This window comes from Dreissena polymorpha, chromosome 14 (assembly GCF_020536995.1).
Source record: "Dreissena polymorpha isolate Duluth1 chromosome 14, UMN_Dpol_1.0, whole genome shotgun sequence".
Taxonomy (NCBI): Eukaryota; Metazoa; Mollusca; class Bivalvia; order Myida; family Dreissenidae; genus Dreissena; species Dreissena polymorpha.
This window is the reverse complement of record NC_068368.1, coordinates 18,424,424-18,447,649: the sequence shown is the minus strand read 5'-3', so window position 1 is coordinate 18,447,649 and position 23,226 is coordinate 18,424,424. Positions and strand designations below refer to the sequence as shown.

At 37.9% G+C, this 23,226-nt stretch overlaps 2 protein-coding genes across 2 annotated transcripts in view; one reads left to right on the top strand and one right to left on the bottom strand.

The window, feature by feature from the left end:
• Window positions 1–23,226, top strand: part of LOC127858435 (G protein-coupled receptor kinase 5-like) — a 165,472-nt gene that overhangs the window by 72,480 nt on the left and 69,766 nt on the right. The gene's annotated exons all lie outside the window — the stretch shown is intronic.
• Window positions 227–23,043, bottom strand: LOC127858432 (cilia- and flagella-associated protein 58-like). Its single transcript, XM_052395592.1, has 16 exons — window positions 22,909–23,043; window positions 15,928–16,002; window positions 15,483–15,698; window positions 14,490–14,638; window positions 12,761–12,917; window positions 10,613–10,807; window positions 9,160–9,297; window positions 8,524–8,683; window positions 6,286–6,560; window positions 5,485–5,646; window positions 4,871–5,048; window positions 3,667–4,000; window positions 3,275–3,386; window positions 2,295–2,519; window positions 1,351–1,484; window positions 227–702 (listed from the first exon to the last, which is right to left on the bottom strand). The coding sequence occupies exons 1-16, from the start codon at window positions 22,915–22,917 to the stop codon at window positions 585–587; spliced, it is 2,637 nt and encodes an 878-aa protein (XP_052251552.1). The 5' UTR covers window positions 22,918–23,043; the 3' UTR covers window positions 227–584.

Genomic DNA, 23,226 nt, shown 5'->3' with positions numbered 1-23,226 from the left:
GTGTCAATGCTGCATGTGGGGGTATTCGTTAAGTCTGTGACAAAGCTCTAGTTGTAGCATTTGTAGTATAGTTGTAGTAGCAGTAGTAGTCATAGAAGTAAAAGTATTAGTAGTAGTTGTTGTTTTAGTACAAGTAGTAGTAGTAGTAATAGTAGTAGTGATAGTAGATTGTTGTAAGTTTTAGCAGAAAATTCTTGCCAACTTATCAAGCAATTCAACAAAAAAGTATGTTTTCTGATTTTTATTTTGATAACATGTATAAAATTTAGTACAACACATCACAGACTTGTAGATGTCAATTTTAAAAAGAAATGCATCATTCAAAATCACAAATGTACAACAAATAAAATTCAGTTCAAATGAAACACATGCATTTGATTTTTCTTCCTTTGAAAATAAAAAATATAATTGTTCACACACAAAAATAATTGAAGAACAAATGTATTCTTGTATTTCTCAATTCAAGCATGTTTAAATACTAAACAAAGTTCATATTTATCAACCAAAAATGTTAGAATGGGTTTAAAAAAAAGTGATTTTACAATTATTTTATAAATTCCTCTGCCCAACCTGCTCCCAGCGGGCTAGGCTGCAGTCTTGGTGGACGTGAGATTGAAACCCCCGCCTGTAAACCGTGGTCCGTCCGTGCGCTGTGGTTGAATCAATGGAGCACCAGCCTGTGCAAGGGACCGCTCCCTCTCTCTGTAACCAGCCAATCAAAGTGGTCAATAGTCATGCTTACATCTTTTTTTTATTTTTATTTTTTAAATAATGCAGAATCTTGGACAGTCAGACAGACAGACTTACATAAGGAAGAAGTGTCAGGATTGTATCTTATATACTTTTTTCAGTAATAACACAGTGGTTTCCTTCTGTTTTAGTGAGAGCAACAGGTGAAAAATAAATCATTTTGCATAATCCAGACATTGCACTGTAAAAGTATATCAAGCCTCATGAAAGTCTGTTTGGTCCTTACGCAGTTATCACAGTGTCCAGAGTTTTGCCGATTAGAACTGTACACTCATCACTATGACGACTGAACTGTACACACATCACTATGACGACTGTAAATGAGCCTCGCTCTGATGGTCTAATGAATGTGCGTAAAGTGTCGTCCCAGATTAGACTGTGCAGTCTGAACAGGCTTATCAGGAACGACACTTTACTCCGAAACTGGATTTTAGCTTATATGTAACTGCTTTTCAACGTAAAATACAATTAAAGCGGAAAGTGTCTTCCCTGATTAGGCTGTGTGGACTGCACAGGCTAATCTGGGATGATACTTAACTAACATGCATTTAATCCCCTTTTCACAGAGCAAGGCTCCAATGTAACACATACTGTACATACTTTTGGTTGTTCTCTTTCTTCTTCTGCATAAAGTATTTTTTCTTGACATCCTGCAGCTCTCTAGCAATTCTCTCGATCTCATACTTGTATTCATTCACTTGGGACTCGTACATATTCAATTCAGAGGCCATCGACTGAAAAGTGGACACAAATACATGTTTTTATTCAAATGAAATCAACAAAACTTGGGAAAACTGGCCTTTATACATGTGCATAAAGTGTGCTCCCAGATAAGCCCTTCAGTCCACAGCGCTGGTCAAATTATCACATCGCTTATGACAATATCACAGCACTTATGGGATTAACAAAGCTCTGATGAAAATAATATTGTGATGATGACTATTTCTCTCAGAGTGGAAGTTTAACCTCGAACTTCTGATCTATGGGTGAACAACACAACCTGTTATGGTTAATAAATAAGAAGATATGGGACCTACCCTAAAACAAACGCACAAAACTATTGCCATTTTATTTTAATTGAATTGGGCCTTGCTCTGGCAAAACGTTGCTGAATGCATGTGCATAAAGTGGCGGCCCAGATTAGCCTACGCAGTCCGCACAGGCTTTTATGGGACCACACTTTTGGCCATAAACTGATTTTTTGCTAAGAAGAGACTTTGTCTAAATGACAAATCCATTGTTCTAATAAAAATTGGCATGATTATTTTGGCACTTTGCGGAATGTTTCATAAAAATTGAATGACAAACCTAGTGAGTCAAATCAGTTTCAAATGAAATCTGCATGATTTGAAATGACTTCAAAATCAGAGAATTTGAAATTTATAATTTTGATAATACAGATGTAGACACATTAAAACTGCCACTTCTATATAAGGAAAACAGTGCTAATCTGGGACGACACTTTACGCTCATGCATAACATCCCATTTTAGCATAGTGAGGCTGAATTATTTTCAAATGACACGACAGCAACCCAATATCTACCTTCATCTGCTTAGTCTTCTCCTTCAACGTCTGCTGGTAGATGGAGAGTTGCTCGGCCACCTCAGGGCCAGGTTGCCGGGCCAGGATGTGCTTTAACTCCAGGTACAGCTTTTCTTTCTCCTGTATTAGAAGCTCCTTCTCCACTACCTCCTCCGTCTTGGAGATGAGCCGCTTCTGCAGTGTGTGGATCTTCTGGATGTTCTCGTACTGGCTCGGGTCGCTGCCCTGCAACAGGCGTATACAAAAACTGGGGATTGAGATCTGGTTGAAATCATGGGTTATTGCCCTGGAACAGGCTTACACAAAATATACAGAGTAAAATCTTCTGGAAATAATGGCTTAATGCAGCCCTGGAACAGGCATCAGCAAAATTTACTGAGTGAGATCTGGTTGAAATCATGGGCTATTTCTGCCCTGGAACAGGCGTACAGAAAATCTACTGAGTGAGTGAAATCTGGTTAAAATCATGGGTTATTTCTGCCTGACCTCAGATTGGGATATGTGAAATGTGTTGATGTGGTCAGAATAAGTAAACTAAGTGAAATATACAACTACTGATAAATAAGAGTTGGGGAATTGTTTTAAATGAGATTACATTAAGGTGAGTTATGACCTGTACTGGAATCAGAGGATTGAAAATGTGTAAAATGGCAACGAAACCTTTTTGTAAAATGTACAACCAAGATCACAAATAGAAAAGTATTGATGCAGTAACAACAAATCTCTTAAAAACAAAAAACCTAGACTTTAATTTGAGGGTTGTCAAAATTCAAATCATCAAGTGAGTTTTATGTTAATCTGAGCAATTTGACAAGAGGAATATGTAGTCTTTTGTTATGGTTACCTCTCACAATTTTGAAATTCCAGAAAAAACAGCGGGTTTTTCATAATTTTAAACTGTAAAAACAAATTACAATTTTTAGTCATCTTTACATTATGTACAGAGTGTTCTATTCAGCAATGACTTATGCATATTGTACCTCAAGTTTCCTCCAGCGGTGAATGTTCATCGGGTTTTCCAACTCTTCCTCTAGAGCCTTGCAGCGCGTCCTCTCACGTAGCAACTCACGCTGAATGTGGTACACTTCACGTCTGAAATAGACACGTACAAAAAATGTTATTCGTATGAGCCTTGCTTAGGGAAAAATGGACTTAATGCATGTGCCTAAAGTTACTCATCGGCTGTTCTGGTTTTATGCTGTTTGCACATAGCTATTTTCACTGTGCTTCTGAGTGGGAAAGGGTTAAACAAGATTTTCATTTAGAAAATACTTCTGGTAGACAAAAAATAATTATGCCATTTTTTTATCAGGCCAAGGGCTAATGGCTACAGTCCCATGAGTTGAAACAACAACACCTTTCAACAACATACCTGAGGTCCTCCACATTGGCCACACTCTTCTGCAGTATTCCCTTCTCCCGTCTAAGTTTCTTGATCTCGAGCTTGAGCACTCGGATATCCTCGAGTCTCTGATTGTACTGGATCTCGCCCTTGTTCAGCGTTGACTGCTGGATCTTAATCTTCTCGTATAGCAATGCAAGCTCGTCATTACGCCTCACGAGTTGCGTACCCAGAATGTCACGCTCGCTGATCACCTGATCCAGCTCTTTCTTCTGGCGCACTCGTTCAGCGTCTGCGTCTGAGATGATCTTCAGAAGTTTCCTTTCTTCCGCCTCCTGTGCCTCGATGTAAGCCTTGTTCTCCGCTGCAAGGTTTGACATTCAAGCATTAGGTTTTAAACTTGTAGATATTCCAGAAACCTAACTTGTATTACTTACATAAAAACACAATCAAGGATCTTTTAGTTTCTGTCAATATTGTTTTCAGACTTTTTAATGAAAGATTTTGCCAAGATATTTGAAAAACTATAAATCAATACATATACTTTTTTGTTTTTCATTTACACAAAATGGAAAAGTATTTGAATTTTTATAAGTTGTACTTTAAGTTTCTGAAATGTTTCCTAAATTGTCTCTTATTGATTTAAATAAAAAATAGTGCCATACTTTGCATTTAATTATAGAGTGGTTTCTGCTGTCAGAATGTATGACAATTGTGAACATGTTTATGCAATATCAGAGTGATTTTAAACATTACTGCTATGCTTTTTATTGACAAATTGAATTTGCATTTTTGTACTTTCACTACTAAGTGTAACAACATGAAAATAGAGAATACTATGTTAGTGTGACTGTGTACTTAAGTTTATCCCACGAGTGAAGAAAGGTTTACATGGCGAGGCTTGCCGAGCCTTGTAAGCCTTTCTGAGACGAGTGGGATAAATCTAAGTACACAATCACACTAACATAGTATTCTATTTTTATTTCACAATATTCTTTTCAATGAAAAGCATTTTGGATTAGTGAGAAGTCTTGAGAAATTTTTGTAAGTTTAGATTCTCACATAACTGCAATTTTGGACAGAAAAGGGATGACCCTTTCTGCCTTAAGTGAATTTCCTCCTAAAAGAGACTTCCTTTAAATGATAAATGCACAGGCTAATCTTCAGCACATGAAATTCATCCAGTTTTCCCAGATTTTTTTTCAATTTATTCCCAGTCAAAACCTGGTCCTACCAGCTAGCTGTTTCATCCTATTGAGCTCAGCGTTCAGGGTCTCCTTCTGTTTCTCCACCAGCTGGTGGTCGAGATGTTCCTTTACGAGCAGCGACTCCTTTGCCTGGATCTCCTCTTTCAGCTGGTCAATCTGGTGACTCATGATCTTCAGCTTCCTCTTCATCTCCGTGATCTCATCCTGTATAAAAACACGTGATTGACTTGGCCAAGATCGTAAAAAAACATTTGAGCCTCGCTTTTATGGTATTTTTCATTTAAGAAAGTCTCTATTTTAAGCAAATAACCTGTTTCCACAAAACATGTTGTCCCACATTAGCCTGTGCAGACTGTATAGGCTAATTTGAAGTTAAACTTTACAAAAATGGCCTTTTTAAATGATATTACTTTAAAAATATTTGTATTACATCAAATGTAAAAGTTCAACATTTAAATGTATGATATTGTTTATCATGTTCAAAGCTTTAATTGTTCAACCATTTTACAGTATACAATTTTAGGTAACGCCTGCAATATTTGATTTATTATCTTGAAAAAGGCAGTAAAGCCAATACTTTGATAAGTTTTTGTTACAAAGTCCAATTAGTTACACGCCACTAAATGCATGCATGACTGACCTGTGACTCAATCAGGTTCTTGCTGTACAGGTTTCTGTCACTGCGAACAGCCTCATACAGGTTTTGCTGCTGCTTCAACTTTGTCTCAGACTCGGCAATCTTCTTCTTGAAGTCAAAGATCTGCATCTCGCGCACTTTCACGTCTTCCATGTGTTGAAGGACCTGAATAGAGACACAGAATGTTAGTCACCACTTACTTCACCATGCAAATAATTGTAGACACATTTGAGCATCTTTACAAACATTATTAACATTTAATGACTTTAAAAAATTAAGCAGTTTGCATGATCTTCGAAAAACAGTGAGCATTTTGAAGACAAAGTGTTTGCTGATGGTAAAACCTTAATTATATTAAGCATGAGTAAATTCATCAATTTGATCTCACTGGCATTTCAAGCACATGTTTGATAGCACAACTTAAGATGTTTGATTTCTCTGAGTCTTAAGAGTCTCTGGTAAAAGAACTCATTCCCAATACCAGAACATCATTTCAGCTGCGTTCTGGGAAAACTGGACTCAATCCATGCATGTTTTCACTTAAGACTGGCTTTTTGTCCATAATTCCATAAATTAAAAAAAATGTCATCTCTGATTAATTGTGTGGACTGCTTTAAGCCCTGTTTTCCAAGAACGTGGCTGATTTATTTCCCCAAGCAAAACAAAACAAAAAAGTTCTAACAGGTCTATCAAGCATATGTTTAAATCTCTCTACCACAGACCTTCTGCATGAGGTAACTGGCCTTGTTAATATATGAATCCCGCTACCAAACATGTGTTTATATCTCTCTACATAAGACGTACCTTCTGCGTGAGGTCGCTGGCCTCGTTGATGTATCGATCGCGCTCCTTCTCCAGCTGGTAGATGATCTTCCTCTGTTTCTGAGCCTCCTCCCGGTAGTCCTGTATCTCCTGGTCCAGACTCTTCTTGCTCTGCTCGTGCAGTTTCACCAGGCTCAGCTGCTTTGTGGTCGCGCTCACCGCCTTCATCATCTCCTTGTGAAGCAGGTCACGCTCGCGCACCAATCCGTCTATCTGCTTCTTGTCCGACTCTGACTGCTTCTTAGAGGCCTCAAGCTCTGAAGGACAAAGAGTGAATTCAAGATGTGCAGTCATGGAAAAAGGCATGGACTATTGTGATGTTTTAGTTTGAAATCCCAGTAGAAATTAAATCAATTAAGCAACCATCCACATTGTATTTTTTTTTACATATAATTACTGTTACAAAAAATATATTATAAGATTACACTTGCTTCACAAATAATTCACAAACAGTAAATTCTTAGGAGTGTTCATAAGTCTTGTATATCAAAATACACATACAACTGGTTAACCAGGGTTTGTACATACAGTAAACCAGGGTTTGTACATTCAGTAAATCAGGGTTTGTACATATGGCTAACAAGGGTTTATACATATGGCTAACATAGGTTAAACTAGGGTTTGTACATATGTTAAACAAAGTTTTTTTTTCAAATATTACACCAGGGTTTGTACATATTTTAATCCATGATTTGTATATTTGGTTAACTGCACATATGGTAAATTAAGGGTTTGTTCTAATGATTAACCAGGGTTTGTATATACTGACAAAGCTTATAACTGAAAAGGTATATATATTTTTAAACATACACAATTATACAAATCCTCAATTTGTTGGTTAGTGTATGTCCGGTTAATTTTGTTTTTATCCTAAAAATATTTCTGAAGGGTTTTGTTTGTTTGCTTAAATTCTTGCCATTTTCAACAGCGTTCCAGTCGTATCTATTCTTAATAGGCATATCTCAGCGATCAGAACTTTTTTTGGGTAAACTGGTTTAATTGAACTAAGTAAACAATACTGTTTACCGTTCCTGACAAGTACCGTACAGAGATAAGGGAAGAATGGTTGTCAACATAAGTTCATGACCAATCACCACACAAGTTATATGGCTATGTAAGGTATTGAACCCACAATCCTTAAGATTTGTAGCCCAGCACTCTACCAAATGAGTTAGCAGGGCCTGTTACAAATAAGATTGAAAAAAACTATAATAAAATTGAAGGATAATTTCCAAAAGCAACCCCTTATCCTCGACAGACTATAAACCTGCTCACCCCTCTCATCAACCCCTTATCCTTGACAGACTATAAACAACCCCTTATCCTCGACAAGACTATAAACAACCCCTTATCCTCGACAAGACTATAAACAACCCCTTATCCTCGACAAGACTATAAACAACCCCTTATCCTCGACAGACTATAAACAACCCCTTATCCTCAACAGACTATAAACAACCCCTTATCCTCGACAGACTATAAACAACCCCTTATCCTCGACAGACTATAAACAACCCCTTATCCTCGACAGACTATAAACAACCCCTTATCCTCGACAGACTATAAACAACCCCTTATCCTCGACAGACAATAAACAACCCCTTATCCTCGACAGACTATAAACAACCCCTTATCCTCGACAGACTATAAACAACCCCTTATCCTCGACAGACTATAAACAACCCCTTATCCTCGACAGACTATAAACAACCCCTTATCCTCGACAGACTATACACAACCCCTTATCCTCGACAGACTATAAACAACCCCTTATCCTCGACAGACTATAAACAACCCCTTATCCTCGACAGACTATAAACAACCCCTTATCCTCGACAGACTATACACAACCCCTTATCCTCGACAGACTATAAACAACCCCTTATCATCGACAGACTATACACAACCCCTTATCCTCGACAGACTATAAACAACCCCTTATCCTCGACAGACTATAAACAACCCCTTATACTCGACAGACTATAAAAAAAAACTTATACTCGACAGACTATAAACAACCCCTTATCCTCGACAGACTATAAACAACCCCTTATCCTCGACAGACTATAAACAACCCCTTATCCTCGACAGGCTATACACAACCCCTTATCCTCGACAGACTATTAACAACCTCTTATCCTCGACAGACTATAAACAACCCCTTATCCTCGACAGACTATAAACAACCCCTTATCCTCGACAGACTATAAACCCGCTCACCTCTCTCCAGACCAAGGATCTGCCCCTTGAGAGTCTCACGTTGGAACTCCAGATCAGCCTTGTTGTCCTCAACGGAGCGCAGCTTGCGCTGGATAGTCTCCCTTGTCTTGTTCAGACGTTGTGTCTCGTTCTTCAGTTGACTCACCTCGTCCTCTTTGATCTACAAGCATGGGAGAAATAATAATCGCCTGTTCATGTACATTCTTTGATCTACAAGCATGGGACAGTTAATTACCTTCTGTTAAAGTAAGACAGGAGATTTTATTACCATCCAGGATTACAGAAGCTTTTCTAACATTGATAAATGTTTTTATTCTGTTGTGTTAACACCTATACCATTTTATTTTTGCTTTGCATGATTACTCCAACAAGTCAATTAGTATGGTGAGGCTATGTGTCTGCACACAAGGGGAATGTAAAAACATCGAGATATATTAACACATGATTTCTCTTGTTATTCAAATTATGCAAGGGCAAATTTAATCACACAAATTTGAAAAAAAAACATGATGAATAATAAATTATGTACACCATATAGAAATTCAGGAGTGGAAAAGTTTACATTATAGTAAGATAAAATGAGAAAAAAGGTCAACAGAAACAGATAAATTCAACAACATTCAACCGTGGTTTCACCTTGAGCTCCGCCACTCTGGCCTGGTTGTCCTGGGCCAGGGTATCCGTGGAGATGAGCTGGTTCTCAAAGTCATTCTGCAGCTTTTGGAACCTCGTGTTCAACACGTCTGCATCCTTGATAGCACGCTCGTTGAGAATCTAAAGTGAGGTTATTGGAGTTTTCATATTCTTGGTATATGATTGTCTCTAGTTGTGTCTTAAATCTGTTAATGCAGCGTGACTAGTAAACACAACTACTACTATTTTGTTGGAAATGATTGTATACATGTATTTGTTATTTTAAATATTTGTTATATTAAACAAAATATGTTATAATATTGCATTTTTTAATATACTGAAAAATCATTTATATTTCTTGGCATGAAATTTTGTGTATAAAAAAAATTACAAGTTTGTTGACACATAAATTTGTGAATTTGGCAAAATAATCATAGAAATGTGTGTATGTGATTTTAGGATTTGTTTGAAATACATGACCGTGATAATTTGCGGTGGGGAGAGGGAGTCACTTGCAAGAGATGGGCCCTGTATATCACATGCAAATCAACTAGCCCATTGTTATGAGATTATAGTAACCAATAGTGGGCAATGCATGCAAATTATTTAAAACCACTCATCTTTATCTTTTAAATGCATTTATTGTTTTTAGATCTGCATTGTATTGGTGCTTAAAAATACATCAATGTCATGATGAGATAACCAATAAACACACCGGGCATAAAGGGTGTTAACAATGTGCGCTCATCTTTACTATTCTTCCTAAACAAGGTTAACGATGTTTTTAACAGTTTTACTGCATTACGTTTAAAAGCAAATGTTGGTCAAGTTTCAGCTACTTACACAGTGTAATGTAACCTAGTTTGTTTAGTACCTGGAATTATCTGGATTGCAAAACAACGCAAGATGTGTGCCTGCATTATGAGGCATTTAAATGCCTTGTGTGTATACTGTAATTCAGTCTTTACAAATGTAAACATTTGAAATAACTATTTATTGGGATCTTATATTCGTGTATAAGTCAATCCACAAAATCAACAAAAATGTATGTCCCACGGATCATAATGATTTTATAGTAAATTTTATATAAACATGTTATAAGGAAGGAATAAATAAGTTGTGTTTTTTTATGACAAATTTAATCTCCCTATTATTGAGTCGTGTTCTGAGAAAACTGGGCTTAATGCATGTGCCTAAAGTGTCGTCCCAGATTAGCCTGTGCAGTCCCCACAGGCTAATCAGGGACGATAATTTCCACCTAAACTTGATTTTCGGTAAGGAGGGACTTCCTTGAAACTAAAAATACCGTAAAAGTGGAAAGTGTCGTCCCTGATTAGCCTGTGCGAACTGCACAGGCTAATCTTGGATGACACTTTACGCACATGCATTAAGCCCACTTTTTTCAGAACACGACTCTATTTATCAATGTCACACAACTTAGCCCACTCTCACATACCCTTTGTTCCTTGAGTTGCTGCTCCAGCTTGCCAATATCCTCCTTGTGTCGTCCAATCTGAGTCTGCAGAGTCTTAATCTCCCCCTGCTTCTGGTCAAGGTCGGCCTTTGTCTGCTTCATCTCGCGCTCCATTTTGTCTCGTTTCCTCGACTCACGCTGAGCCTCATTGTTACGCACTTGGATGTCTTGAGTCAACTGTGGCAAAAACAAAACATAGTATCTTAGAACACGGATAGCATCACAAATATCAGACATAAATGTCTTTTAAGAAATTTAATCAAGGCCTTAAAATAAAGTCAAACTTAAATTCTGAGCATAAAAGCTCAAATGAAAGCCAGAACAATTAAAATCAAAAAGCAATTAAAAAAACACATAAATATGAGCCTCCCTAGGGAAATGAAGGTGTGGAAAGTGTGGTCCCAGAGCCTCCCTAGGGAAATGAAGGTGTGGAAAGTGTGGTCCCAGAGCCTCCCTAGGGAAATGAAGGTGTGGAAAGTGTGGTCCCAGATGAGCCTCCCTAGGGAAATGAAGGTGTGGAAAGTGTGGTCCCAGAGCCTCCCTAGGGAAATGAAGGTGTGGAAAGTGTGGTCCCAGAGCCTCCCTAGGGACATGAAGGTGTGGAAAGTGTGGTCCCAGAGCCTCCCTTGGGAAATGAAGGTGTGAAAAGTGTGGTCCCAGAGCCTCCCTAGGGAAATGAAGGTGTGGAAAGTGTGGTCCCAGAGCCTCCCTAGGGAAATGAAGGTGTGGAAAGTGTGGTCCCAGAGCCTTCCTAGGGAAATGAAGGTGTGGAAAGTGTGGTCCCAGGGCCTCCCTAGGGACATGAAGGTGTGGAAAGTGTGGTCCCAGAGCCTCCCTAGGGAAATGAAGGTGTGGAAAGTGTGGTCCCAGAGCCTCCCTAGGGAAATGAAGGTGTGGAAAGTGTGGTCCCAGAGCCTCCCTAGGGAAATGAAGGTGTGGAAAGTGTGGTCCCAGAGCCTCCCTAGGGAAATTAAGGTGTGGAAAGTGTGGTCCCAGAGCCTCCCTAGGGAAATGAAGGTGTGGAAAGTGTGTTCCCAGAGCCTCCCTAGGGAAATGAAGGTGTGGAAAGTGTGGTCCCAGAGCCTCCCTAGGGAAATGAAGGTGTGGAAAGTGTGGTCCCAGAGCCTCCCTAGGGAAATGAAGGTGTGGAAAGTGTGGTCCCAGAGCCTCCCTAGGGAAATGAAGGTGTGGAAAGTGTGGTCCCAGATAAGCTTTTATCCCATCATCAGACGAAATAATCACTGTGGAATAAATTTTCCTCTATTTCGGCAGTGCTGAAATATAGCTGTCACGCACGGCAGAGAATGGTCATATTACTCGGAATCAACTATAAAGTAATCATTTTTAGTAAAATCGAATCAGATTCAACAAAAAAAATTCATACCAAGATGTAATATATTTTTAACACATAATGCAACTCAAAAAGCAAAAAAACATTATTTACAAATATTAAGTGCGTGTACTTATGACGTAATTATTAACACGTCATACGACACAATGCATTTTCTTTCACGCTAAAGCTGCAGTTGTTTAGTGTTTTTTTTTTATTATTTCTTAAAAATCGGGGACATAGAGGTATGATTAACAGAAAAACAGGTTAGTTACTGATCTTTTTGTAATGTATTAGGCTCGGCACAATTAAAATAATGAAACAATGTTTGCTTAAAATAATTTTGGGATTTTCCGTGTAGTTCGATTTTCCTATTCTATTTTTAAAGAAATAATTTACGACTAAGAAAATTGATGGGATAAATCAAATACTAGGTTGGTGCCGAAAAAAGCAAAGTTTATTTTGCTTGGCATGAAAATCTGAACCACTCGCCAAGGATCGTGGTTCAGATTTTCTAAGCTTCGCAAAATAAACTTTTCTTTATTCGGCACCGACCTAGTATTCTCTATGTGCAGTCTGCACAGGCTAATCAGGCATCATACTTTATGCCTAAAATAATGCCTTAAATTGATTTTTTTAGAAGGGACTTCTTTTGAACAATAAATTCCATAAAATCTAAAAGTGTTGTCTCTGATGAGCCTGTGCAGACTGACTGCACAGGCTAATCAGGGAAGACACTTTATGCACATGCATTATGCCCCATTTTCCCAAAGCACACCTCAAATTTCCAAGACACTCACCTCCTGGATCTTTTCCTCTGCCTCATTCTTCTGCTGCTCTAGGTGTTGCGACGTACTGTTAGACTGGGCCAGCTTCTCTCGTAGTTTCACAATCTCTTGAAGGCTCTCATCACGTTCCTTCGTCAGGTCTTCCTTGATCTTCAGAAGCTCATTCACACTGCCGAAACAGGACACAACTTTGTTTGTTTAAATTGGACAAGGAAACATGTATGCTAAGGGCTCAACATTAACGGTTGTACGATTGCCCCTGACAAGTAAAAGTTGGGTTTGGGCAAGTTATTTTATAATCTAGTTGTCTGTCCGGGCAAGTGCAAAAAATAACAAAGAAAAACATGTGTTTTTGTGGTTAAAACTTAAATAGTACAAATAATCACAAACGATTTGCCTTATGCACGAATTAACCTCGGCGATTGTTGTTTGCGGAAGTCCGAACTAACTACGCATGGCGCGCATGCATTTCCAAATTTATTTTTAGAAACGCTGTAAATAACTTGGGATTCCAAACATCGGCTTTCAAATGTTATTGTGTTTATCTTTTTCATTACTATTCAGTTACACATAACATCGTTGGTGTTTTCAGTCACGAAGAAAACTACTTAAATTATATAACTATATAAAAACAACAACAAATAGCTTCGGTATATATATATATTTATATTTTGCTACATACATTTTCTTTTGCTTTACGTCAATTTACATTTTTGTTACGGTTCACGTGTTGTTTACAATACTGTTAGCAGACGAGAAATGTCTAGTTTATTTAGCTTTGTCATTACAAGTAACTTTTAAGTCTAAGTTGCTGATGAAGACGTGGAGGAGAATGACTTATTATCTCATTTATAATCAAACATTGGCACAAATCTACATTTAGATTTAATGAGACTTTAATTCCTGTAATCATTTTGTTAAATGTGCAAACATAAAAAAATGTTTTGTGGGGTATCATTTTGATCTTTATTAAAAATATGAGGTTTACAGTTAATGTCATATTTCATGTTTGGGCAAGTGGCTTTACGTTCAGGGCAAGTAAATTTTTCTAAGTACTTTCCCTGCAGGGCAAGTTGGTTTTTAGGTGAATGTTGAGCCCTCAGATGCTTCTTAAGATTTTCACATTTAATATGGAAAACAGATGATTCCAGTTTTTCACATATAATATGGAAAATAGATGCTTCTTTTTTTTTACATTTGAGCCGAGCACTAGAAAAATCTGACTAAATGCATGTGCCTTAAGTGCCAAATCAGATTAGCCTGTGCAATCCACACAGACTAATCAGGGACAACACTTTCTGCCCAAACTGGAGTTTTGTTAAGGTGAGACTTTCTTAACACACAAAATGCCATAAAAGTGGTATGTGTGCAGGCTAGTCTGGGATGATACTTTTGGTACATGCATTAATCCAAGTTTTCCTATAGCGAGGGGCCTTTGTATAGTCACATTTGTTAACAATCTTGGTACATTAGGGAACGGATGCTTGTTAGAGTTCATTCATATTTACATAGCTCGCAAAAACGATCCACCTATGGGTGCTATCTTTCAAATTTTTTGCGTTAAATAAAAGTTCTTATTGGAAAGTGTTCACCTCTTATAAAATGTGTTAAATCAATATAATCATCTGATTTTTTTTACTTGTATAAGATAAAAAAGCAGACCCACTTCATAATTGACCAGTGAATTGGCTAGTAGGCTTGTGGTAGTTTTGATCACTGCTAATTGATCCTATGTTCCAACCTGTGTTCCTGTCCTACAGAGAGGCCGGATCCCTGCTCCACCAGCTTGCTCAAGTTTACGATCTCCAGCTTCAGAGACTGGATTGTCTCCCTTGCCCGAGTCTCCTTCTCATGGGCAGCATCCACCATCTTCCAGGCTTTCTCGATTTCCTAGGAAATATAGCAACTAGAATGTGAAAGTGCTTTTGACACTAATAAGTTAAAAACATGAATGAAAGCTGCATTTTGCCATTATTTTTTTTTATTTTTTATCATTTATATTTAGCTTTCTGCATTTTCATTAAATACATAAATTACATAGTAATTTGTGTGTAGGAATATATTTTATTCACCTTGCATGTTATGTGAAATATCTGTATGTAACAATATATATTTGATATACAAATGGTTAATTTAACTCTGGCCAAACAAAAATTGAGATTGGACAGGCCTTTTCTTGGGAGATCTATGGGTCTGTTAAACAGATCCACTCCAAAAGCAAAATGGTAAAAAATTCCCAATTTGGAAAACAAAATCCCAACCAATTTTTTTTTTAAAGAAATGTCATATGATTATTATATCTCAATTTTATTTCAATTACATCTTGTTCTTAGAATGTGAAGCATGATAAGGACTTCAAGAATTCGTTTTTCCCAAATCAGTGCACCCTTCCCGCTAAAAAAATGCCCAATCCCCAAAAAACACTTTTCCTAAAATGGCTAGGAAAAGGCCTGTTGGGTAAATATAATAATAAGTATGACAATAGTAGATTCAGAAATGACTCTGGTGTCCATACATGTATTTTTTAAGCTTATTTTGAAGACTCTGTCTTTAACTTCATTTAATACATTTTTAATACATAGGTTTGCAAGAGCTATAAATGTGGGTATGGTGTTTAGGAAATTCTTATTTTCTTACTAGTTGTAGAAGTATGTTGCAATGCATATATATATCACTGTCAGATTTATAGTCACTGAATTGTCCTGTTCTGTATAAATAAAAGTGGAATGATTACCTTTTTCAGAGATGCAATAGTAGCCTGGTCTTCCTGAGACAGTTTCAGGGCTGTAGACACTTTGGCAGAGTTGGCCACAATTTCTGCGTTGAGCTCTCGACATTTCTGCATCAATCTCTTCTCACTCTCATGAGATTTCTTCAAGGCCTTGTGAAGTTTTTCATACTCATTGCGAAACTTTTCCAAGCTCCTATCTCCCATAAGTTCACTCAAGACCTGTAAAAATTGGACATGGTATTAAAAGATCTTTCTAGCCCTCAGGAGGTCCAGGATTTATTATCTTAAACCATCCTCTTTTTTTCAATATAACACAAAGGTATTTTGTTTCAATAAAACAATTTTCGTCACTTAAAACAAAAAAACATGCAATTTGTAAATGATAGTTGCTTAATAGTTTTATGCTTCGTAGACAAATATACCTGTATTGATTAATTAATTAACTTACATCTTGAAAATCTTTTTCCAAGGCTTCAAAAGCGGTGTCCTCAATTGAAGCCTTTTCTTTTCCACCTTCCTCTTTCTATAACATGGAAAAACAGAAAAGTAATGCTGACATTTTATCATGTATGGAAAACAATGATTTAATTTTATATAATTGGCTATAGGTTCACAATGGTGCATGTTCCGGGTAGAAGAACCTTGGACCAGATGCAGATCCAAGACATCCGATAGGATGTCCTGAGCGTCTGGTGTTGCCTGGCGAGTCACCGGATACAGATAAAGAAGTTGACACATCTTGTCACGACGCACTGCCCTACTTGTACCAGCATGCAGACGATATTGATGTGGCTGATGACTTCTCTACGGTCGCAGCACTCTTAATGCTGTTGTTTCAGTTGTCACATGGGACATGGAACGTGAGGCCACAACATCAGACCCTACCTTTCAAAGCCTTATCAACTTTCTGTAGAGCTGATTTCCAGACGACTGTAGAGAACTACCAGCAGCACTGCGACCTTATCATCGGTTTGCAGCAAGCTTAAGTGTCGTGGACGGTGTGGTTCTAATGGGCCAAAGAATAGTCATTCCCCCAGCACTTCGTCAGTCAATTCTCAATGCACTCCATGCAGCTCACCAAGAATTTAGTGCAATGCGTGCAACGGCCATGGATTCTGTATACTGGCCAGATATCACAATTGACATTGCAAGGATAAGGGACCAGTGTACGCATTGCCATCCGACGGCTAAGTAAAACCCCATGCAGCCCCCGTCAGACCTAACCCTGCCAGACTACCTGTTTCAGATGATATGCAGTGACTATTTCACCTTCAACTGTAAAGAATATGTGGTCATTGTAGACAGGTACTCCAATTGGCCTATGGTACACAGATCAGAGTCAGGTGCAGAAGGCCTTGTGAAACAGCTAAGGGAGACATTTGTAACGTTTGGCATTCCTGAGGAACTAACGTCTGATGGGGGACCACAGTACAAATCTGGAAAGACTCAAGCGTTCTTAAAGGCCTGGGGAGTTCAACACAGAATTTCATCCGTCGCAAACCCACATGCCAACTGTAGGGCTGAGCTAGTGGTGAAAAGTGTCAAGCGCATGCTGATGGACAAGGTTACTGCAACAGGGTCCCTGGATATAGACAAGTTCCAGAGAGCTCTACTGATATACCGTAACTCTGTCGACCCGGAGACCAAAGTGTCCCCTGCATTGATTTTAATTGGACGTCTGATCCGTGATGCTATTCCAATACCAATGGGCAGATACACTCCTCATGAAACTTGGACTGAGTTGCTGTCTCATAGGGAGTTGGCGCTGGCCCGACGGCACTCAAGGGATCATGAGTGATGGAATGAGCACACCCAGAGGCTGCCACCACTCCAGGTGGGTGATCATGTGTAGTACCAGGTTTGTTTTACCTTATATAACAGACGCCAAATATCAGCACTTTCCCCCACCAAACTAGGCTGTTTTTTTCCCCTTTCCGGTCCAAAAAATTTCCCCTAAAAAAAAAGTATTGTGCTATCCACACCATCATCGACAGAAGTTCCACACACGCCTCTTAACCACAGCGCAGCACCGCCAAGGAGCTCATCGACAGGACTACAAAGACCACTGCCAACCAGTGATTCCATGCCAAAGTCGACCGACCCTCCAGTGTTGAATCCCAAGCGCCTTAGTTTTGGTCAACCAAACGATAAGACCCCTACGCAAACTGCGACCCGAGTACCGCTACTCTTGCACGTCTTCAACGGCACAACCAGGCTGGGCGTTAAGAAGCACCTCTTCGACCTTCGAGACGGGACAATGAGGGAAAGCCTTGTATTGATAAGGAATGTGATTTGTGATCAATCCATGTAGACAATCCGACTCTGAAGGCCTTGTTCCATTATTGACTATTCCATCAATTAGTTTTGTTTATGTCAACATTTCATACATTTTTAGTCTTTTTATTTCGTTTACTAAGTTTTTGACGTACTCTTAAAAACTTATCCCTGGGGAAGGAGATAACTAATCATCCATCATTATATATTGTAGGTAGCAGTCATCCTTTTCCATACTCCTTCATTTTGATTTGTGAATAAAACTATTAATCATAGAGGGGGAGAAGGAATAACCTGACAAGTTTTTTATTGTGATTGTGTTTTGATTCACATGCCATTATAATTATTTATCATTTGTATGTCGTGATGGAAAAGAATTTCATCCTTTGAAATAAAAGTGATCAAGGAATTTGACTGTGTCATTAAATTACAAAAGAAGACAGATAGGTTGATGCATAGTTTATAATATCTGAATCATAGAGCTTATTGTTTTAGAGCATATATTATTCTTGTTATTACACATTTCAAGAAGATCTATAATGGATGTAGCTTGTCAGCGTGGCATGTAATTCTGCCATATTTACTTAGATTAAACTATATTTACTAGTAAACTGTCACTTTTATTTTATGAAAGCAAAAAAACAACACTACAAATGATAAAACACCAAATTAAGAAAACAATAAAGTTATGCGAGGCCAAAAAAAAAAGGTTCGTTTCTGGTCTCCTTGGGAAAAAAAAACAGGGTCGGTAGGCAGGGATTTTTTTTTCGGGTACTAGAATGGAAGGCTACTAAAGCTGATAATAAGAATACATATATATGTATATATATTCTTTGTTTGCTTGATATCACATCTTATATGAACAAAAATGAACGAATATTTTTTTGTGTGACCCCAATAAAAAGTTGCTGGTCGGCGCCGATTCGGGAGACACGGTCAGGCGACCCGAAACGAACCTAATTTTTTTTGGTCTGAGTAAGTGATCAACTGGAAGGACAAACAGAGATGTGATTGTTTGTGAAAGTTCCTGCCTATTCTTGAAATGTTCATAGCAAACAATGGCCCCCTTAAAAGATTGATAAAACCCAGACATAACTTTGTAAGTCACTTTTTATCAACCCAAGGACAATATGTTCCTAGAAAACAGTATTTAAAAATATTATATAATGTTTCTGCTATAGTTTTGACAACAGCTTTTAAACCCTTTTATGTTTTTAAAATGGGTTTTGTACAAAAAATGTTGAAAAAGTCTTTATATGGAGGGGATACATTTTCTGAGAAAAAATATAAGAAAAACAGAGTTTTACATCACTCAAGTAAACAAAATATTTAAAAAGAGGCAAAGTTAAAGAAAAAACAACAACAGAAATTTAGTGATTAAGCAGTATTGCCATTTTAATGCACAGGTTTTAGTCATAGCTAACATTATTATGGATGAATATTGTTGTGCCGGGCACCAGTCGCTTGCGAAGAGGGAACTGGCCGCTGCAAGCATGATTGGTGGAAGTTGGCCGGGGCACGAGGAATGAGTTCCAAAAGATCGAGGCGCGGGACGAGATTCTCGCTCTCTTCTTGCTGGACTGCGGCCGAGAAAGGTTGTTTCTGACTGTGCGAAGAATACTAAGAAGAACGTCGCGTTTCAACATAACGTAAGTGTTATAGTTTTAAGTGTTATCCTGATAGATTACCAGTACTCAAACTCCCAAGCAAAAGTAAACCTAGAGAAACACTTTATTGGTAGTACGGATAAAAAATATATAGATGTATATATTAAAATGTGTAATCATATTCAATTGGCATGTGCTCCCATCCACAGCGTACGGATGAAAAGCATCACTAAAAATTTTATTATTCAATCAATCAAACATTTTTATTATAACCGAATCACTAAGGAATGTATTAAGTTTACTAAATCATTTTAAAAGAATAAATAACTAAGTCCATTGTAAATGTACAATGAAGCTTGTTTTAAATGTGGCACTGAAGGCCAATTTCTTAATCATAATTAACGAATTTCATTGCATTTAAAGAGGGATTTTTATGCATTATTCACTGAAGGGAGGGAAATTGTTCCTGATTAGGAATTACTGCATCGTTTGTAGGAGCGTTTTTGGGGTCAGATCGGAATCGATCATATCATAGTCATCTTCGTCATCTTCAAAACTACCAAGTCCAAAATGAAAGTTGACCTTGGTTCATTCACCTTGGTACTGGTAACGACTTCCACATGTCCGGTTTGACAGCCCTGTGTCCCTGAATATCTAGTGGCTGTGACTACGGTGCTCAAATTACTGCCCGTTTGGCCAATTTATTCCACTTTCAATAATTTATGATCTTTGCTCAAACGTTTATGTCCTGTGCCAATTTCCACGGCCTTGACATTTTATATTAGCTGATGGTTTTTGTTTTCCGTTTCCTTAGTGACGGTTCACTTGCTCATGTCTCCTCTCTCATATGTGGTATGAAATAGCTCGGCCTTCAACCTTTCTAGAGTGCCACAAATTAATCAATGTCCCACACAACTAATGGTTAAAAGTATATAAAATATTTGAATTGAACAATACTCCGCAATAATAAAATAGATATCCGCATACAATCAAACTACATGGAAACAATTAAGATAATGTGGATTTTGCTAGAGGTTTTCTGATTCATTCTTTATCCATTTATTGTAATAGTATTAAAAGCTGTCCCAGCCGGTGTGTTTGGTTAATCTTTGGTGTTTTGTTGAGCGCAGTGTGTCAGTTTAGTTACCTCCCTTAATAGAGTTCAAGATCTATAACGTTTAACAGATAAATGCATCAGACGATTCAATAGTGTAAATAATAGTATAATAATAAATGAATAGTACGAGTAAATAGATAAATAATAATAATATGAATATAACTACCTAAGGATATAAATATTTCTTGTGGGAGTTCATGTATGGATTCCTATGTCAAACCGCCATAAAAACCGGAAAGGTATGTGGTTGTTGGACTTCTTTCCTAACCCAAGATTATTTGCAATAACCTTGGATGAAGATGAAGAATTCCAAGATTGTGGGCAGAGGATATGCAGTTGTTAGATTTCCTTCCTAACCTAAGATTGTAAGAAAATTGCAGTCACTTAATGCTAACAGCAATATAGTAAGAGATTGCCGCAGAGATTAATACCCTGGAGGAGAGTATCTCGGAACTGCAATCGCAGTTGCATTTGATTTTTGTGATCCTTTTTACTACTCTGAGGATGTTTTCATGCAAACTTTATCTGACCTCCGGGGTTACCCCATTTTTGTTTAAAATAGAAATTCTAAATATGAACAGTGTTCTGTGAAAAGAGGGTTTAATACATGGGAGTAACACGTTGTCCCAGATTTGTTGTGCAATCCGTACTTTGTTTTTTATAATGTTGTATATAGAGTGCTTTGCTCACTCAGGGATGGGTTCTTTTATTTTCCATGAATCTATGGGAAAGTGCTTTCTTCCATTTCTTATTTTTATCTAACTGTCTGAGGACCACTGTTATATGAACAGCATGGCTGCCATTGGCTGGATGAGTTTTTTCCCAGACCATTCTTCGGTTTTTACTTAACAGTTCGGCAATTGAGTATGCAATGTATTAATTCTAATTATGGGATGGATTTCTAGAAATATACCCCATATTAAGACGAAACTTTGTTTATACAAAAAAAGAAACAATAATAATGAATAATATTCAATATACAATTCTACCATATAGAAACTTGAAAGCACTAGATGCAAATATTATAATATATGGATAATGTAATCCGAATACACATACGGTTACTACAGAAAGATAAATAAAAATAAAATGTATATATATAAGTTATAAAAGTTGTCCTTTAGAAAAAACGGTTTAGTGCACTTGTATTTCTAATTTGTGGACGAAAGCCATTTAGCATTTTACATGCATACTTGTAATTGGTGGAATTCCTTTTTATTTTTTATGCAACCGTGCTTGACGACCACGGTTGCAGCACTTCTTAAGTGCTCAGATTTTCTTGTAATTGTTGGACTTAAAGCCGACCCGTATTTTTATGATATGTTTAACTGTCGTGATGAAACTTCGGATAGCTTCAAAAAATGGTTACCAACCGCTAGAATGCAGTGGTTCTTGATTGCCCCGTTAGGTTAAGGCACCCCTGTGCCTACGGGAAGGGGTCTTTTGATCCATTTGAGTCTGTCTCTGGTTCTTGATTGCCCCGTTAGGTTAAGGCACCCCTGTGCCTACGGGAAGGGGTCTTTTGATCCATTTGAGTCTGTCTCTGGTTCTTGATTGCCCCGTTAGGTTAAGGCACCCCTGTGCCTACGGGAAGGGGTCTTTTGATCCATTTGAGTCTGTCTCTTCTGCCTTGGGTGCGACCATATGGCTCCTAGGATGGGTAGCGGCCCAAGAAGAGAAAAGTGGGAGGAGTGTTGTGCCGGGCACCAGTCGCTTGCGAAGAGGGAACTGGCCGCTGCAAGCATGATTGGTGGAAGTTGGCCGGGGCACGAGGAATGAGTTCCAAAAGATCGAGGCGCGGGACGAGATTCTCGCTCTCTTCTTGCTGGACTGCGGCCGAGAAAGGTTGTTTCTGACTGTGCGAAGAATACTAAGAAGAACGTCGCGTTTCAACATAACGTAAGTGTTATAGTTTTAAGTGTTATCCTGATAGATTACCAGTACTCAAACCCCCAAGCAAAAGTTAACCTAGAGAAACACTTTAATATATAATTTCGATGTGTTTGTGCAGTAGCAAAATTTGGGGACGATTGAACTTTACCGGTACGCAACTAAAGCAACACCTTATAATCCTTTTTATCCTATATATTTCCTTAGTATCGGGGGCTACATCCCCCAAACCCCCGCTTTGTCGATAGTGGTAAACAACTGCGTACCGGTAAAGTTCAATCTAGCCAAAATTTGTACCAATTTGACAAGCAACAGCATGGAATGTTCATAACATAATAAATTCCACTTCAGGACTAGAGTTGCCAATTATTCATTTTGAAATCAAAACAAAGGGTATAATAGTGTTTGATGGACAACTGAGCATTTTGCCTGTTTGGATATTTCCTTCACAAAACACCAGCAATTTGAAATTTTCTGATGCGTAAAATAAGAAATCTCTTGTTTAAAGTATATAATATTGATAAATAACGTTAATACTAACCGTTGTCATTTTTATGGCCTCAAAAAGCGGTCGATTTATATAAATTATTGAATAAAACTGAGAAATCAACAACTGGTTTCATTTATTGTCAGTTGCTGTTGGCAACGACAAGGGCGACCACTTTAACACTTCCGGTTTCGAAATACGTTTACGAACAAATTTATCGTTGTCGAAACATGGGCTGCGGTCGATAAAGACAACGATAGTCATTTATTAGCACGATCATTAGAGGTTTTCATCATTTCACTCATTTATACATCCACCCAAACCATTCCATCGTCAAAGCTTTGTATTGTTCATGACAATCAAGATTGAATG

Coding starts and splice junctions, on each gene's coding strand:
- LOC127858432 (XM_052395592.1), bottom strand. Junction 10,808..12,760: donor CAGAGGAAAAGATCCAGGAG/GTGAGTGTCTTG, acceptor TTTTTGCCACAG/TTGACTCAAGACATCCAAGT. Junction 5,049..5,484: donor AGAACCTGATTGAGTCACAG/GTCAGTCATGCA, acceptor GTTTTTATACAG/GATGAGATCACGGAGATGAA.